At 42.9% G+C, this 19,280-nt stretch overlaps 1 protein-coding gene across 8 annotated transcripts in view; it reads right to left on the bottom strand.

Annotated features, from left to right (window-relative positions):
• ENTREP2 (endosomal transmembrane epsin interactor 2) overlaps nucleotides 1-19,280 on the bottom strand; it is a 363,839-nt gene that overhangs the window by 66,795 nt on the left and 277,764 nt on the right. Inside the window, exon 1 of one of the 8 annotated variants that reach the window (XM_067699183.1) lies at nucleotides 2,622-2,807. The exons of the other annotated variants lie outside the window; for them this stretch is intronic. Within the exon in view, the coding sequence (XP_067555284.1) occupies nucleotides 2,622-2,741 (120 nt within the window). The 5' untranslated portion in view covers nucleotides 2,742-2,807. Of the gene's footprint in view, nucleotides 1-2,621; nucleotides 2,808-19,280 lie in introns of those variants that run through there. 8 annotated transcript variants of the gene reach the window in all.

Here is a 19,280-nt window from a genome sequence, read left to right on the forward strand (position 1 = left end):
GGCGGCACCACCCAGAACGGAGGCCGGAGGGAGGCTGGTGGACAGGCTCTCTCCTGGTCAAACTCTGCCCAGGCTCCCGCGAGCCCTCTTCCCCACAAGGCCTCAACCGTGGCCTATAAGGCCTGAAAACACAAACAAGCTCTAACAGCTCAAGGCAACATCCCTACAGGACTTGACCCCCGCAAAAGTGCCTGCCTGAGAAAGCCCAAGGCTGCCAGGAGAACCGGCTGCTTTTTCCAGCCTCGGGAGAGGGCCCATGTCCCAGCCTGTGTGGGAGGGGAGCCTGTCTCCGGTGACTGCCAGCAGCTGGCACAGACAGCGGGCATCTTCGCATGGACCCTGCTAACCCGTTGTGATTTTCCACTTCCCTGACTCTACTGAGGCCCCACTCCCCCCCACCCCCACTCCCTCATCCTTCCTTTAACACGCCTGGTCACCTCTGTGCAAAATGAAGTCGAGTTCAAGCACACACTCGACTCTCCTCCCAACTTCCACATTCTACTTCTAATGAAAACCTGTCCTCACCACTTTGAGGTAGAGCTCTGTCCATCTTTGACAAGGCCCAGCTCTGGGGAGCTGAGGCTACTGATTTCCCCCTGAGGCAGCCCGGGGCAGGGGCCTCTTCTTGGCCTTCTCCCGAGGTGTCTTACACACCCGCCCTCAGCCCACTGTTTAAGGCACTGAGATTTACAACAAGAGTGAACAGGAAACAAAATTGCTGAAATCCCTGTATGGAACTTTATTTCTGGTCCTCTTTGCTAGAAAATATTTATTCTGGAATTGGAGGCCTAACTACATAAAATTTCTAGGGGTTGATTTTTCTCTTGTCTGAAGCAGGAGTAAGACAGTATGGGAAGGGGCTGGCTATGGGGACAGAGACGGTATTGGAGTGACAGGGAACCATGGGCTCCCAGTGGCCTGCAGAGCCTGGGGACAGCTGTGAGATGGATGAGAACATTTCAGAGGCCAGGTTGTGTGCACGACTTTCACTCCCTCCTGTATAATGTCAGCGTGCTCTATACAGGCAATGATGTGGTTTCCAGTACCCACATGTTTACCCAAACTACCTTTGCCTGAACAATAGAGAGATGGAGGCAGAAAACCATACAAATAGATGGAGAGATATACCCTGTTCTTGGATTGGAAGAATCAACATTGTGAAAATGACTATACTACCCAAGACAATCTACAGATTCAATGCAATCCCTATCAAATTACCAATAGCAGTTTTCACAGAACTAGAACAAAAAAATTTTTTAATTTGTATGGAAACACAAATGACCTCAAATAGCAAGAACAATCTTGAGAATGAAAAACGGTGGTGGAAGAATCAGGCTCCCTGACTTCAGACTATACTACAAAGCTACAGTCATCAAAACAGTATGGTACTGGCACAAAAGCAGAAATACAGATCAATGAAATAGGATAGAAAGCCCAGAAATAAACCCACTCACCTATGGTCAACTAATCTATGACAAAGGAGGCAAGAATACACAATGGAGAAAAGACAGTCTCTTCAATAAGTGGTGCTGGGAAAATTGGACAGCTACATGTAAAAGAATGAAATTAGAACATTCTCTAACACCATACACAAAAAAACACTCAAAGTGGATTAAAGACCTAAATGTAAAATCAGATACTATAAACCTCCTAGAGGAAAACATAGGCAGAACACTCTTTGACATAAATCGTAGCAATATTTTTTTGGATCCATCTCTTAGAGTAATGGAAATAACAAAAATAAACAAATAGGACCTAATTAAACATATATGTTCTTTAAAGCATTTTTATCATGGATTATAAATGAATACATGAAGGTCCAAACAAGAAAACTGTGAGAAGGTAAGATAGGAGAATATCCTCATGACCCTGGGATAGGGAAACACTTCTTAAACATGGCTCAAAATGTGTTAAGAATAAACAAATGATTCCTGTGTTTGACTATTTGTAATTAAAATTTTTTTCATCAAACAATACCCATAAGAGAGTAAAAATAGGAGATTTTGCATCACATGTAAGTGACAGATGACTTATATCCAAAACAAACAAAAAGCTCTGTCTTAAATATTCAGAAAAAGACAAACAACCCCTATGAAACATGCGATATTGAGCCCCACCACAATAGTACTCTGAGAAACAGAAATCAAAATAAAGTGAGATGTCATTACATCCCCATCAGAATCGCTAAAACTGAAGAACAATGACAATAGACAATACCAAGTGAGGATAAGGATGTGAAGCAACAGGAATGCATACACTTCTGTGGGGTGTGAATTGAGACAGAAATGTTGGAAAACAGCTTGGCATTATCTACTTAAGTTAAAGATTGCACCTCAATCTAACATAATGCCCAACAGATATCTCCATCCTAGGACTATATCCAACAGATATGCATGCAATGGTTACAAAAAAACATGTACTGGAAAGTTCATAGCAACATTACTTAAAACAGCTTCACACAGGAAAGAGCTCAATGTCCATCAAATGCAGAATGGATGAATAAACTGTTTTATATTCATACCATGCAATATTATAAAGCAATGAACATAAATACAGCAACATGCCCCACGAGTATACCGCACAGCATGTTGAGCACAGGGAGCCAGATACAAAAGAAATACTTCTACTGAAACGAAGTTCAAAAAACCAGACAAGGGCTTCCCTGGTGGCGCAGTGGTTGAGAGTCCGCCTGCCGATGCAGGGGACATGGGTTCGTGCCCCGGTCCGGGAAGATCCCACATGCCGCGGAGCGGCTGGGCCCGTGAGCCATGGCCGCTGAGCCTGCGCGTCCGGAGCCTGTGCTCCGGAACGGGAGAGGCCACAACAGTGAGAGGCCCGCCTACCGCAAAAAAACAAAAAAAAACCCCACAAAATTAAACTATAGTGTTCAGAGGTGCATGCATAGCTGGTACAATTGTTTAGAAAATTAAAGATGTGACTATCATAAAGATTAGCATAGTGATTATCTTTGGGGGGGTGGAGAGGCAGTGAACTGGGAGTACATAAGGAGGGCTTTGGGATGCTGGGGACACTTTATTTCTAGACTTCAATGGAGGTCACATGGTTATTTGACTCTTGATGAATTGCTAAGCTACATATTTTTGTTTTGTGCACTTTCCTATATGTGTTTTGTGTTTCTCAATAGAAAAAGTTAAAAACCGATGGGCTTGCTTGAAAGTAAATGAAATGTAAAACTTAAATTCGGAAAAGAATGAAAACAAAATAATAGAAAACAGAAAAAAAGAAATTTAACAAACATAAAAAGTGAAACTAATGGAATAGACATAAAGGTATTAGGACGAATAAAGCCTAATGATGATTCTTGAACAGACCAAAAAAAATAATAATAATAATGCAAATCCTTGGTAGGATTGATTTTTGAAAAAGAAAGCCAAAGTAAACAACACTAGGAATGAGAAAGGAGATTTAACTATAAATATAGTAGAGATTAGAAGAATATGGGCAGCTCTACAGCCATAAATTTGAAAATCTAGAGGACATGGATAATTTCCTAGCAAAATAAAACTATGATACTGAGTCCATAAGATGCAGTAAACATAAAGATCAATAACCATAAGAGATTGGAAAGTCCAATATGGCATTTCAGGCTGAGTTCACTCTGACCTTTAATGAAAAGATAATTCCTACGTTTTAAAACAATTTCAGACCAAGAGACAAGGAAGAAAACACCACAGTTACCTTATAAAGCTAGCAAAGCCTTACCAGCAATTCTGAAAAGAAAAAACAAAAGCTCCCCACCCCCACTAACAACCAAAAGGCCAATTTCTCCTTTCAATTAAAAAAAAAAAAAAACCCACAAATATTCTAAGCAAAAAACTGGCCAATTGAATCCAATGCTATATTAAAGGAATTCTATTCCATGGCTGTATTAAAAAGGAATCTTGAATGAGAACTATACAACCCAAGTCAAAACGCCTTAAACAAGAAAGGGAATTTGTAGATTCATAAAACCAAAACCAGAGTCCAAGGTTTGGAACTCAGGTATGGTGGCAGCCAGGTACTGAAATGGTCTCAGTGCTGTCTTTCTCAGTCTCTGGCTACCCTTTCCTTAGGGTTGGCTCTGTACTCAGAGAGCATCTCCTGAAAACACGTCCAGAACCTGGAAGCTTAGCAGCCTCACTGGTCAATGTGTGCATTCCGATTGCTGCAGCCCCAGGCCTGGCTGGCCACATAGCAAAGGGAGAAGTAAAACTTTGTTCTGTTAAACATTTCGTATTTACTTGTTTCCAAAGCCTAGGTTCCCCTGAAAAATACCCAAGGCTCATTTTAGAAACAGAATTCTAGAACAGTGGTAAATCTATTAAGAAAATTTGTTCCATCAACAAATCAAAAGAGAAAAATCATGCGATCCTATAAATAAATATCATAAGACCACTGCATAAAATTTAGCAGGCGTTCATAATAAAAACTGTAAGTCAATTAAGAATATGAGAAAACAACTTAAGTTTGACAAGGCTTTTATCAAGCAAATGTCAAAAGCAAACATCATTTGAACTGGAGAAATACTGCAGGCAATGCCCCTAAGATCAGGAATGAGACAGTTATCCACACCCATGACCACAATTCTACACAATTGTTTTAGAAACTCTAGCTAATTTAATAAAATAAGAAAATACTGTAAGCTGTGTAAATATTGGAGAAGATGGAATTATCTTTCTTCTCAAATGTGGTTGAATATCTAAAAGAATCTAAGAGACTATACTAAAAATGACGGGAATTAAAGAGTATTTGTTACATTGGTTATAATAAATATGATACTAGTAACAACCAATTTAAAAAAATGCTAGTAACAACCAATTAAAAATTTTAAAAAACAATTAAAAAAATATGATACTAGTAACAACCAATTAAAAAAAGAAAAAATATTCTATTATAACAAATATAAGATACTTAGAAATTAAACACGACAATTTAATGACCTACGTGAAGCTATGTATAAAATGCTATTAAATGGCAAAAACTCAGGTACAGGAGATGTGGGTCATTTTATCTGGCTGCCCGCTACCACTGAGCCTTCCTCCCAGTTTGAGGAATCTCTTCGTTACGAGTCTTCCACTTTTACCAGAAAGGCTTCCCCAGGCGGCCTTGCAGCGAGAGAGCAGGCAGACGCCCCAGGCTCCCCCACATGGGACATGACAAGCCTGCAGGAGACTCTAGGTGGGAGCTTGGGATGCAAAGAGGCTTGCACTGAACCAGCTCCACTCTGGCCCTGCAAGTAGCAGACATGTGCTCCTTCCCGAAGGGCAGTATCTGGGGTTCTGGGGGCAGCGTCCAGAGCCCACAGTCAGCGGGGTCAGCCACAAACCCAGGGGTGATGACAGGGTCCCCCTCACAGCAAGCAGTTCCTTGGTGTGATTTTGGACATCACTCCTTTCCTGGCGTTGTAGTCCCCAAACATGATTTCTGGCCATTCTGGAGACTCTGAGCTATTGAGGGTCCTATAATAATTCCTTCAGGAGGAAAATAGCTCAAGTTGGTTTCTTCACAACTTAGAACCCGGACTGATACATATGGCCTGAATCCGTGGAGGGCACAATCGGCTCCCAAGTAGAAATCTGTGACATCCTGAAAATGCTGGTCCTTCCCAGGGACGCACAGGTGCGCGGGTACCCAAGCAGAGTCCCAGTGGAGTGGATAGAACTGGGCAAAAGTATTTTAAAGACTATTTGGAATAATAAGTGTGCAAGAATTATCCCCCCCAAACTGGAAAAGAATGATAGGAGGAGTGGATGCCTTAACAGACATTAAATTAATTATCCAGATGCTATTATCAAAACACTAAGGTAACAGCTTAAAAATAGACTAAGAGTTCGATAGGATAGAATAGTTTCAGAAATTAGACTGATAATCTACAGGAATCCAGTATATGAGAAGCATTTCAATGCAGTAGGAAAAAGATAGTTTGCTAATAAAGGGTGCTGGCATAATAGGCTGTTCATCTACAGTTGTCTCAAAAACATAAAAAGAGAAATTTTTTTTGTTTTTATTGATGTAGAGTTGATTTACGTTACGTTAATTTCTGTTGTACAGCAAAGTGGCTCAGTTACACATATATATTCTTTTTCATATTCTTTTCCATTATGGTTTATCACAGGATATTGACTATAGTTTCCAGTGCTATACAGTAGGACCTTGTTGTTTATCCATCCTATATATAATAGCTTGCATCTGCTAACCCCAAACTCCCAATCCATTCCTCCCCTGGCCCCGTCCCAACTGGCAACCACCAGTCTGTTATCTATGAGTCTGTTTTGTTGATATGCTCATTTGTGCTCTATTTTAGATTCCACATATAAGTGGTATCATATGATATTGTCTTTCTCCTTCTGACTTATTTCACTTAGTAAGATAATCTCTAGGTCCATCCATATTGCTGCAAATGGCATTATTTCATTCTTTTTTATGGCTAATATTCCATTGTATACATGTACCACTGGATATATATATATATATATCTTCTTTATCCATTCATCTGTCGATGGACATTTAGGTTGTTTCCATGTCTTGGCTATTGTAAACAGTGCTGCTATGAATACTGGGGTACATATATCTCTTCGAATTATAGTTAGTCTGGGTATATGCCCAGGAGTCGGATTGCTGGATCATATGGCAACTCTATTTTTAGTTTTTTGAGGACCCTCCATACTGTTCTCCATAGTGGCTGCACCAATTTACATTCCCACCAACCGTGTGGGAGGGTTCCCTTTTCTCCACACGCTCTCCAGCATTTATTATTTGTAGACTTTTTGATGATAGTTATTCTGCCCGGTGTTAGATGATACCTCATTGTAGTTTTGATTAGCATTTCTCTAACAATTAGTTACATTGAGAATCTTTTCATGTGCCTGTTGGCCATCTGTATGTCTTTAAAGATAAAATATATTTGACTGATCATCTAAATTAAAACAATAAAAATACAGGAATATATAAAAGAATGGTTGCAGAAACATGGATGTGTGGAGTCCTTTGAAAAGCAAATCAAGAGTCTCAGAATCTGTGAAGTCTCAAAACAAAAGACAGACCCAGACAAAGCATGGGGGACAACTGGCCAATGAGGCCTGGGGCCAAACAGAACACACACGTTTCCCACTGAGGCCCCCAAGCTTCTAGGCTGTGGGTCTGGAGCTCCTGGATATATTTTCAGGAGATGGGCAAAGAGTTAATATCCCTAACAGCATTAGGAATGAGAAAGGTGACATAAATACAAGAGCAGGGGGGATTAAAAATGAGAAGAAAATGCTGGGACTAACTGTGCCAGTAAATCTGAATATCTAGAAAAAATACAGGTGACCCTTGAACAATGCAGGGGTTTGGGGTGATGACCTCTGTGCAGCCCCAAATCCGTGTATAACTTTATGGTCGTCACCCCCGATTCTGGGCAGCCTTCTCTGCCACTCCAGAGGGACTGAATCCCCCTGAAACTCAAGTCTCCTGCTCCCCATGCACATTTCTCCCAGAGCACTGATCCTTCTGCAGGGCACTTTACTCAACTGCCACCCCATCAAAGTGACAGGGCACAGTCCCAGGACAAGGGCTGCCTTTTCCCTCTGCATCCCCCGGGGCTATGCAGGGCCTGCATGGGGTGGCTGCTCCCAGCCAGCTCGGAAATAAACCGATAGATGAAGAATGATAGGAAGGAAGATGGATGCAAAAGTGTCACTTTGGTTAATCCCATTGGCTCTTAAAGGCTTCAAGGAGGTTTTGTAATCATTATGTTTTCTATTTTCTGTATTTTGTAATGCTTTGACATCTTGGAGCCTTGTTCATCCTGGAGGGAGTGCCTTTCCAGGGCTGGCTAGTTCCTGGATAGGGAACAGCTGGCCTAGGAGCCTGCCTTTCATGTGAACTGCAAATCCAGCACCCACACCCCAGCCACCTCCTTTATCTCTCACACTCCAAGCCAGTAGTCCCCCACCCTAAACACCCCAGGGCCAGGGAACTAACAACTAGGGACAACCCTCAGGCCCGAGTCTGCTGGCTCTATTCAAACCAGCCGATCCTAAGCTTGCTCTGAGCACCTACCCTGCCTCCCCCATTCCTTCCATGAAAACCACAATAAAGGCTCATGCCCATACCTTCCCTTTGCTCCGTCTGCCTCCTGACTGGCCCTGGTGCTTCCCCGTGTGGCCCTGCCTGGCCTGGGCTGCCCCCTCTTCTTAGAAACTGTGAATAACACTCTTCTTTCAAGGCAGCTGTTTCTGTGTCTGTCATCCGGCCGTACCTGGTTAAAACAAATCCTGGGTATATTCCAAAACAGGCTTGCAACTTAAAGCATGATAAATCCTTCTCCAACCACCTGTTACCCTAATTCATCTCATCCTTGAGTATATTTTCAATAAACACCTGTACTTCAAATGTATTAATGCATATCCTAGAGTGAATCTCGGGGGTATGGAATACGTATCAAGCATTACTCCTAACGCTCAAGATCACAGGATGTAATAGAAAATGTTCTTCTGTAAAATATGCAGTTATTCAAATTTCTCCGTCACAATGGGAAGAGTAAAAATCAACATATTTCTCCAGTCTTTCCCTCAGATGACTTCTGCATTTCGCTTTTATCACTATAGTTTGTTCTGTAGTAAAATGGCAAACATACACACACCATCTGCAGGACAGTAAGGGTAAGGCAGGGGTGTGCTGGGTGCAGATGCACCCGGCCGGATGCAGACCTCTGGGCGTGTGCTGTGACCGGAAACTCCAGCCAGGACGGGAGCAGGACAGGCAGCCCGGCTGCAAGCCTCCGTGTGATGGGAAGGCCACTCCTCGGCCCCAGCACCCTGGACCCTTCTGGTGTGCTGCCCGGCACCCCTCTGAACCCCCCCAACCCCCTGACTCGGGGCGAGTCCTGGGCATCTTGGGAGCGGAAGGCCAGGCTGATAAGTGCTAATCACTGGGCAGGGAGGCTGTCCCCAAACCTCTCAGCAGCCAGGCCCCAGCCCTTGGTCCACTAACTTTGAAGCTGTGTCTCACTTCGCCTTGGAACCCTTTACTCTGAGAAAAGGGGAAATAGAGCTTTGGTTACATAGAGACTGGATACCAGGTAGCCTGGCGGTCAGCCTGACTCCTGGCACTTGCTGGGTGTTGTGGGCTGGGTGCTGGCACAGGGGCCCGGGTGTGTGATGCTCCAGCACTGCCCAGCCTGACACTAGGGGAGGAGGGTCCCAAGGCCAGGTTTGACCAGCTTTCCTCTCTGTGGCTTCAGGGAGGCCAGGGCCCCAAAAGTTCCCATTTGGCTTGTTCTTCGGAGTCTTTCCAAACTCATTACAACTTAAATTTCCACCTCTAAACTGACGTTGTTTTTGTCCCTACGTTGCTTTCATTATGCTATTTCATTCTGTCAAGGAAGCCTGATGGTGATGACTGACCAGTGTTTCTGAATTCCACTCTCTACATCACTAAAGTGCGTTAGGATATGGGCACGCTGCTGATGAAAGCAAAGAGCTGCTCCATTCTCTTTCATTGCACTTTGGAACGTGTATCACAGGGTCAATGCGAACATCCATTAACAAAATTCCCTTAAAACCCCAAATCTGTTGAGAATCTAGGGTTTTGTGTGTTTTTTTTTAAATTGTGTGTGTGTATAAAACGTTTAAGGAAAAAAGGTATCTAATTCCAGAGATACAACTTTTATTATAGAAATCATAAAATTAAGCTTTTAAATCTTCCCTGAGCTTTTAGGGAAAAAAACAGTACCTGCTTTTTATTTATATCATCAGATATTTTACCTTTATTTTGGTCTTCATTTTGTCAGAGTCTGTTTGCTAATTTAGCTGTTGCCTCTGCAACAGATGCTCAAATTATTTGTAGAATAATAAATGTAACAGAGGCATAGACTTTTAATGTTTCATCATGTGAGTGCCACTGCGAGAGAGACAGAGAGAGACAAAGACAAACAGAGACAGACAGAGAGACAGAGACAGAGACACAGAGACACAGAGAGAGACAGAGATAGAGAGACAGAGAGAATCAGTCTAAAGAGTGTAGAATCTGAAGGTTGCCATTGTAACATTCCTGCCAGGGAGCCAGCGGTTATCTTCATAGGACACAGCAACAATTTCTACAGACTTGGGAGTTTTTACAAGACCTTTTTGTTCAAATGACACTCTCAAGGACGGCAGAAGTTGGTAAATTATGACTGTTCACATCAGCCTCCCTGTTGATCAGGGAAACGAGACTGCTATTCTTGAGATGTCCCAGTCACAGGAGAGGCGTGGAACTGGTTGGATGCAGATGCCTCTTCTGGACCAGCGGGAGTGGGGCCTTCACCTCCTCCCTGCCTTTTGTTAATGACATAGAGTCATGTTTTTTTAGGCCAGACTCTGAAACGTCATTAGTTAGCACTGTAATCAAAGCAGAGCCCGACTTGGCTGGCGGAAATGGAGAAAGGGCTGGTTAACAGGAAAATGAGACGCATTTAGCATTTTTCTTCCAGAGAGACCCAAGCAGGGATGTGTTGCAGCAGCAGTGTTTGGAATAACAGAAACATCGCCAAGGACCTAAATGAGGTTCTGGGGTCAAGTTAACTTGGGAAATAGTGTCTTAGAAAATGAAATGGCCCCTCTCCTGCGTGGTTTCTCAGCCTGTAATCTTCCCCTGCCTGTCGCCACCCTCACGGGAGGGGACTAAGTTGCCCGCATCCCTCCCCTCCTCCTCCCTCCTTTCTCCCCCTCCTTCTTCTTCTTTTTTTTTTTTTTTTGCGGTACGCGGGCCTCTCACTGTTGTGGGCTCTCCCGCCGTGGAGCACAGGCTCCGGACGCACAGGCTCAGCGGCCATAGCCCACGGGCCCAGCCGCTCCGCGGCATGGGGGATCTTCCGGGACCGGGGCACGAACCCATGTCCCCTGCATCGGCAGGCGGACTCTCAACCACTGCGCCACCAGGGAAGCCCTCCCCCCCCCCTTCTTTTTAAAATAACATCCATCATGTCTTCCACGCCGAACACTCCAAAGAGCCCACCGGGAGAACTGGGGAAGGAGGAATTGTGGGGGGCTGCTTCCCCTCCAGGCCCCCAGCTTTGGGGGGCGACTGCAGGGCTGCCGGCTCCCTCAGGCTCAGCAACCCCCCACCAAATCACTCTGTTTCCAGACACAAATGCCTGTCCACTAGTATTTGTTCATCCTAAACCATAACAAAACCATCCACCAAGAAAGAATGTTTTTACTAGTTTCTAGTAAAAACTAGTAAACTGGTAAACCAGTTTACTAGTTTTCTCCTTTCCGAGAGGGGAGGTGCCCTACCCACCCCACCTTGCCCCGCCCTCCATCTTCTACAGCCGGACTCCTAGCTCGGCATCTCGGCGCCCACGCCTTTCTTCCTGGTGAGCCTGCTGCTCTGACAATGGGCATCTAGGGGCTCTGGGGGACGCAGACACCAGTGTGACTGGTGCTCCCGTCAGGTGAGCCACTAACACCCTCAAGAACGGCCAGTTTCAATCACCACTTTTTCTTCTGGAGACCACACTTCCGGCGGATACTAGAGGCCCGCTAACTCACTGGCCCAGTCAGCCCGGCTCAGCAGGTGCCTCTGGGGCCAGGGTGAGGGCTAGGGGACAGAGGGTCACCTGAGAGGCTGGCCTTGGACCCCCAGCTCCCTCCCCAGGCCTCCCCCACTTCGGCATCTCCGCAAGAGAAAGGCGGGTGCTCTGGGGAGGGTGGAGAAGAGGATTCATCACGTCTGACACCGACGCACTCCCAGCTCCCACCCTGCTCTGTCCCCCCGGACACACGCAGCCCCACTCAGAAGGCAAGAGAAAAACCCTACGTGTGTGGATACCTGGGGGGTCTCTCGAGGAGTGCCAGGTGATGTATGGGGGTTCACGATGTCGGGAGAGATGACGTTAACCTCCCAGTTCTTGCTACATTTCTGTGAACAGTCATGGGAGGCAGGGCAGCGAATCGACCCTGCCCACGGCTTTCACCCAAATTTATGTACACGGACGAGGCAACATTATACAGCGGGTAGCTGGAGACTGGAGAGATGCGAAGAGGTCCCGAAGTGGCCCAGCCATGAAGTCACATGGATGAAACCACCAGAGGACTTCCCGAGGCAGGTGTCAGGTCCAGCGGAGAGAAATCCCAGGGTCTGAGTCCTTCCAAGTCCCCGGAGACCAGAGGGACACTCAGCCTGGGCTGAGGCTGCCAGCTCTGCGCCCCGCATGCCCCTGGGCTTCCATCTCTCAAACTCCGGTTACCCTCGGACCTGAAGCACCCCCTCCCCAGGGAGCTTCCCTGCATCACTCAGGCCCCAGCCCACCTGTCACCTGCTCAGAGAAGACTGGGCCACCTCGGCACATCTCCTTGCTCCTTTCCTTGTAGCCCTTCCTGTTACCTGACTCTCCTGTTGGCTCGTCTGTCACTCACCTCTCTGCCTAGAACATGAGCCACACACGGAATGCAGAGCCAGCACTTGTCTGACTTGTCATTGCCACATCCCTGGCACCCGAACATTCCAGACGTGTGGCTCTGCCTCTGTGTGAAAATGTATCACCCAATGAATGCAAGTACACAGGACAGATAAGTATTTGTATGCAACCACCATTGGCTTACTGTAAACATATCAATTTTTATTTTGCTGAGCATGTCTTCTTTGCTAGGGAACTTTGTGGTTTGGAGTCAGGCTGCTGCGTTAGCCATGAAATCTGTTTACTGATGATAATGGCAAATTCACATGCAGGTGAATTGAAAAAGAATTGTGTTACTACAAAGGGAACAGTTCTGTGTCATCACAACAAACGACAAAGAACAGTCAGACGCTAACTTCCTTGTGAAGCCCAGAGAGGCCGACTATTCTTGACCCACGATTAGTAGAATAAAACCTACACCTTTCAGCAACAATGGAAGCCTGAAGGAGAGGGTGGCGAGGAGACCCCGAGTGGGCCTGTGTACTTTCAGCTAAGTTTCCTTTCATCTTTAAAGCCAGGCGTTCCCAACAGCCCCAGCCAAAGGCTGTGTCCTCTCCTAATTTATTATTCATCACAGTGAAGCTAAATCAGGGTTGCCCTGGTTACGGTGGGGCTCCTCTGAGGGCTGTGGCTTCCTAATTAGTGTTGGCTTGGTTACTGGATGCTTTCCATTTGGAGATTAGAGGGCCGGTAATAAATGCAGCTGTAAGTATCAAGAAAAAAATTCTACCAGGCTCTGGAAAGAATGAGACAGTCATAAAATCAAGGTCCTCCTCCAAAATACACCATTGAGGATCTCCACCTGAGGTCCTGATGAACTCAGCAATAAGAAATAGAATAACTGGCTCATAAAAATAGTAGATGACTTTTAAAAAACAATAACTGAATTGTGAAACTATTAATTAGATGACTTCGGCTAACCGAATTGGGCTGTCACACACAGAATGTTCAATTTGCAATAAAGACCCTGCTCAGACCAGCATTCAGCAAATGTTCTCTGAGTTCCTGCCATGGCCTTGTTCTGGATCCTGGGAGGAGGATGAGTCCTGGGGCGTTTGGAGGACTTGCGGGAGGGAAGATGACAAGGAATGTGACCTAAGAACAGAGTTTCCAGAAAGAAAGAGACAGTGGTGCCTTGAGTGGGCAGGAAGCAGACTTGGAGGGTCAGAATTCAGCCTGGGTCTCTTCTCAGAAGCCCAGCACCTCACCCCTCTGACATCAGGCTGAGATAAGGGTTACTTGGCTGCAGGAATCCGAGACGTGTTTGTGAGCATCTGGGGATGCGTGCCCTGTGTCTGGAGCCTGGTCTTCAAGTTGCCTGGAGTTCAGGTGGGGCCGCTACAAGGCAGTGAAAGTGACAAAGGGCACATTTAGGGTGAGGGGTCTGAGATGCTTCCCCCATATCTACACTCAAAAGGGACATGTGGGGCATGAGGGGCCCTAGAATTCATTTGTACCCCAAGAAGTCCCTAGAAGAGATAGGAGAACCCCAAGCAGCTAGATCTGGAGGTGAGGCCCTGGAGAGGACCTCAGATGTCAGCAGCTGATGCCAGTGCAGGCCAGAGAGGGCTCAGAGGACAGCACAGAGCAAGCGCCACCCCGCCCACCCTCACTGCTGTGATGCTCAGTCTGGCCCCCCAGACCCAGATGCCACCAGGGACAGAAAAGGAGAAGACGGAGAGGGGAGAAGTGCTGAAGGGCTGAATGCCTTCTGGAACGAGATAATGTTAACCTTGGAGAGACTGTCTGCAGCTGATAAGAGACTAAATCACTGTGTAGTGATAAGGGTCAAGGTTATTTTTCCTAAATCGGTAGAGACAGGCCAAGTCAAGGGGAGTATAAAAAATGAAGAATGCATTTCTGCAGTTCTAAGGCACCCTGTAAAAATTTAAACACACCATATAAAATACAAGTCAATAGGACTGAGACCAAACATCTCTCACAAGCATAAATATAAATAGGCTAAACTTACCAATTAAAGGAAAAAAGAAACCTTTAAAATATGAAGTTAAGTGAAATCAGCCAGACACAAAAAGACAAATATTGTATGATTTCACTCCTGTGAGATCCCTAGAGTAGTCAAAAATCATAGAGACAGAAAGTAGATGGTGGTTTCCAGGGGCTGGGGGAGGGGAGAATGGGACGTTATTGTTTAATGGGACAGAGTTTCTGTTTGGGAAGATGAAAAGTTCTGGAAATGGATGGTGGTGATGGCTGTACAACACCAACAATGTGAATATATTTGATGCCACTGAATTATACAATTAAAAATAGTTAAAATGGAAAATTTCATGTTATGTGTATTTTACCACAATAGAAAAGACTCCTACCTTTGCAAGCTAATTAATATGCTGTTTAATTATTAACTCATAAGTATAATCAAGAAAAAAATTCAAGATATATAAATTACCATTGATATAATAGATAAAACCTTGCTTACAGAGGAACGTAAGTTATAAAAATATTACAAAATATTTATGAAAGAATACTATGAAGTATTGATACTCATGACTTTAAAAATGATTCAAAGAAATCATAAATATGAAAAAATGCAAAACCTGCCAAATAACTAAATATCCTTCAAACATCACCAGTCTCACATAATTTGACTGATGAAACTTTTCAAAGGGTCACGGAACAGATGGTTCTGTTCTCACAGTCTTTATACCATTACAGAACATAAAAAAGGAAAGAACGCTTCTCTGCTTCTCTGTCTTCCAAACCCACTACTATAGTGATTCATCCTGTTTACGGGCTACGGTTTTTTATTCCCTCCTTCCTCTCCCTTTTCTTTTGGTAGGATACTTGTGTGGTTGCCATATATTGTCTTTTCATCTTGCTCATCCTTAACATGGAAGTTCTGGCCATACTGTAGCTTTTCTTTGCTATTATAAGAAAAATCTCTAAACATGGAAATTAAACAACTCACTTCTAAATAATCTATGGATCACAGAGGAAGATTCAAAAAACTTTAAAAACACATAGAACTGAATGAAAATAAAACATCAAAATATGTGGGACATAGCTAAAGCAATAGTAGGAGGAAAATTTATAGCACTCTATACTACATAAGAAACTAGGAAAGATCTCAAATCAATAACCTAATTTCTACCTCAAGAAACTAGAAAAAGAAGAGCAAAATCAACCCAAAGCAAGCAGAAGGAAGGAAATCATAATGAGCAGAAATAAATGAAGTTGAAAACAGAAATATAATTGAGAAAATTGATGGAAAAGGAACTAGTTCTTTGACAAGAAAAAATTGACAAACCTCTAGCAAGAAAAAAGATAAAGGACACATATTACCAATATCAGAAAGAAACAGGAGATATCTCTATGGACTCTGCAGACATTAAAATTGTGGTAAGGGAATAATATGAACTCTACACATATAAACTTGAAATTTAAATGAAATGAATCAGCTTCTTGAAAATCACAACTACCACAACTCACCCACAGGAAACAGATAATTTGAATAGCCTTATAACTATTAAGGGAGTTAAGTTTATAATTTTAAATCTCCCCCAAAAGAAATCTCCAAGCCTAGATGGTCTCACTGGAAAATTCTATCAAATGCTTAAAGAAGGGCTTCCCTGGTGGCACAGTGGTTGAGAGTCCGCCTGCCGATGCAGGGGACACGGGTTCGTGCCCTGGTCCGGGAAGATCCCATGTGCTGCAGAGCGGCTGGGCCCGTGAGCCATGGCCGCTGAGCCTGCGCGTCGGGAGCCTGTGCTCCGCAACGGGAGAGGCCACAGCAGTGAGAGGCCTGCGTACCGCAAAAAAAAACCCAAACCAAACCAAACCAACAAACAAAAACAACAAATGCTTAAAGACGAATTAGCACCAATTCTACACAATTTCTTCCAAAAAGAAGAAAAATTTTCCAATTTATTTTATTAAGCTATTATTACCTTGACGCAAAAACCAAAGACAATTCATAAAACAACAGACTGATATCTCTCACGAACTTAGATGCAAAATATCCCCAACAAAATATTACGAAACTGAATCCAAGAATGTGCAAAAATGATTGTAAACCATGCCCAAGAAATATCTATTCTAGGTATGTAAAACTGGTTAGCATTAGAAAATCAATCAATGTAATCTACCATATCAACAAGGTAAAGAAGAAAAATCTTGTGATCATATCAATTGACAAGGAAAAAACATTTGACAGAATCCAAAACCTATTAATTTTAAAACTTCTCAGAAAGTTAGGAATAGAAGGGAATGATCTCATTTTGAAAAATATATATATATATATACACACACACAAAAGAGAAGGAAAATATATACAAAAATCCTATGGCTAATGTCACATTCACTGTGGAAGGCTAAATGCTTTCCCTTTAAGACTGGGAACAAGCAAACATGTCCACTCTCACCACATTCATTCATCATAGTACTAAATGTTCTAGCTAGTAAAATAAGGCAAGAAAGTGAAATAAAATGCACATAAATTGGAAGCAAATTCCAAGGAATTTATCCAAAAACTAGAACAAATAAGTGAATTCAGCAAGGTCACAGGATACAAAATCAACATACAGAAATCAATCACATTTCCATATAGTAACAATAAACATGCAGAAACTGAAATTAAAAACAAATGTCATTTACAGTCACTCCAAAGACAACAAAATATTTAAGTATACATTTAACAAAACATGCACAGGATCTGTATGCAGAAAATTATGAAATGCTGATGAAAAAAATCAAAGAAGATCTAAATAAATAGAGATATACCATGTTCATGGATCGGAAGACTCAGGATAGAAAGATGTTAATTCTCTCCAAATTGCTATGGAGAATTAATGTAATTCCTAGTAAAACCTCAGCAAGATTTTTTTGGAGCTGGAGACAACATATTTTAAAATTTACATGGAAAGGTACAACCTGTAGAACAGCTAAAACAAATTTGACTAAAAAAAATAAAAAAGTGGGATGAATCACTCTACCCAACATTAAAGCTTACTATATAGATACAGTAACCAAGACAGAGGTATTGGCAGGCAGTGTGCCCACTAACACACAGATCAATGGAACAGAACAGAAAACACAGAAATAAACCCACACAAATATCCCCAACTGAATTTTTCACATATGTGCAAAAACAATTCAATGGAGGAAGGAATGTCCAGAGCAGACAATCATTGGCAAAATAAGGAACCACGACTTAAACCCCATACTTAATATAAAAATTGACCCAAATGGGACTTAAACATAAGATGTAAAACTATAAAACTTTTAGGAAAAAAATATGGGAGAAAAATGTTCAAGATCTAGTGCTAGGCAAATAGTTCTTAGTCTTGACACCAAAATCATCATTTATGAAAGGAAAAAAATGATAAATTGAACCTCACTGAAGTTAAAAACTTATATTCTTTGAAGAGGTTGACAAGACAAATCACAGGGAGAAAATACTTGCAAGTCACATATCTGAAAAAGGACTAGTATCTAGAGTATATGAAGAAATCTCAACACACAGCAAAGAAGTCAATTAGAAGACAGGTAAAACACATGAACATTTATTTCTCCAAAATGTGTATGCAGATGGCAATGAAGCACATGAAAAGATGTTCAACATCATTAGCCATCAGGGAAATGCAAAATGAAACCATGACATATGACTACATATCTCTGAGAATGACTAAAAAAAAATATATTGACAACACCAAATGCTGATGAAGATGTAGAGAAACTGGATCACTCATACATTGTTTTCTTTTTTTTTTAGTTTTTATCATATACCTTTTATTCTTTGCATTTTTATTCTTTTTTTAACATCTTTATTGGAGTATAATTTGTTTTTTACATCTTTATTGGAGTATAATTGCTTTACAATGGTGTGTTAGTTTCTGCTTTATAACAAAGTGAATCAGCTATACATATACACATATCTGCATTTCTCCTCCCTCTTGTGTCTCCCTCCCACCCTCCATATCCCACCCTGCTAGGTGGTCACAAAGCACTGAGCTGATCTCCCTGTGCTATGCCCTGCTTCCCACTAGCTATCTATTTTACGTTTGGTAGTGTATATATGCCCATGCCACTCTCTCACTTCGTCCCAGCTTACCCTTCCCCCTCCCTGTGTCCTCAAGTCCATTCTCTATGTCTGCGTCTTTATTCCTCTCCTGCCCCTAGGTTCATCATAACCTTTTTTTTTTTTTAGATTCCATAAATATGTGTTAGCATACACTATTTGTTTTTCTCTTTCTGACTTCACTCTGTATGACAGACTCTAGGTACATCCACCTCACTACAAATAATTGGTTTACAATGATGTGTTACTTTCTGCTGTATAACAAAGTAAATCAGCTATACATATACATATATCCCCATATCTCCTACCTCTTGTGTCTCCCTCCCACCCTGCCTATCCCACTCCGCTAGGTGGTCACAAAGCACCGAGCTGATCTCCCTGTGCTATGCGGCTGCTTCCCACTAGCTATCTATTTTACATTTGGTTGTGTATATATGTCCATGCCACTCTCTTTGTCCCAGCTTACCCTTCCCCCTCCCCGTGTCCTCAAGTCCATTCTCTACGTCTGCATCTTTGTTCCTGTCCTGCGCCTAGGTTCTTCAGAACCTTTTTTTTTTTTAGATTTCATATATATGTGTTAGCATATAGTATTTGTTTTTCTCTTTCTTACTTCACTCTGTATGATAGACTCTAGGTCCATCCACCTCACTACAAAAAATTGCTTTACATTGTGTTAGTTCCTGTTGTATAACAAAGTGAATCAGCTATATGTATACATATATCCCCGTGTCTCCTCCCTCTTGCACCTCCCTCCCACCTCCCTATCCCACCCCTCTAGGTGGTCACAAAGCACCGAGCTGATCTCCCTGTGCTATGCGG

This window comes from Pseudorca crassidens, chromosome 1 (assembly GCF_039906515.1).
Source record: "Pseudorca crassidens isolate mPseCra1 chromosome 1, mPseCra1.hap1, whole genome shotgun sequence".
Classification (NCBI taxonomy): Eukaryota; Metazoa; Chordata; class Mammalia; order Artiodactyla; family Delphinidae; genus Pseudorca; species Pseudorca crassidens.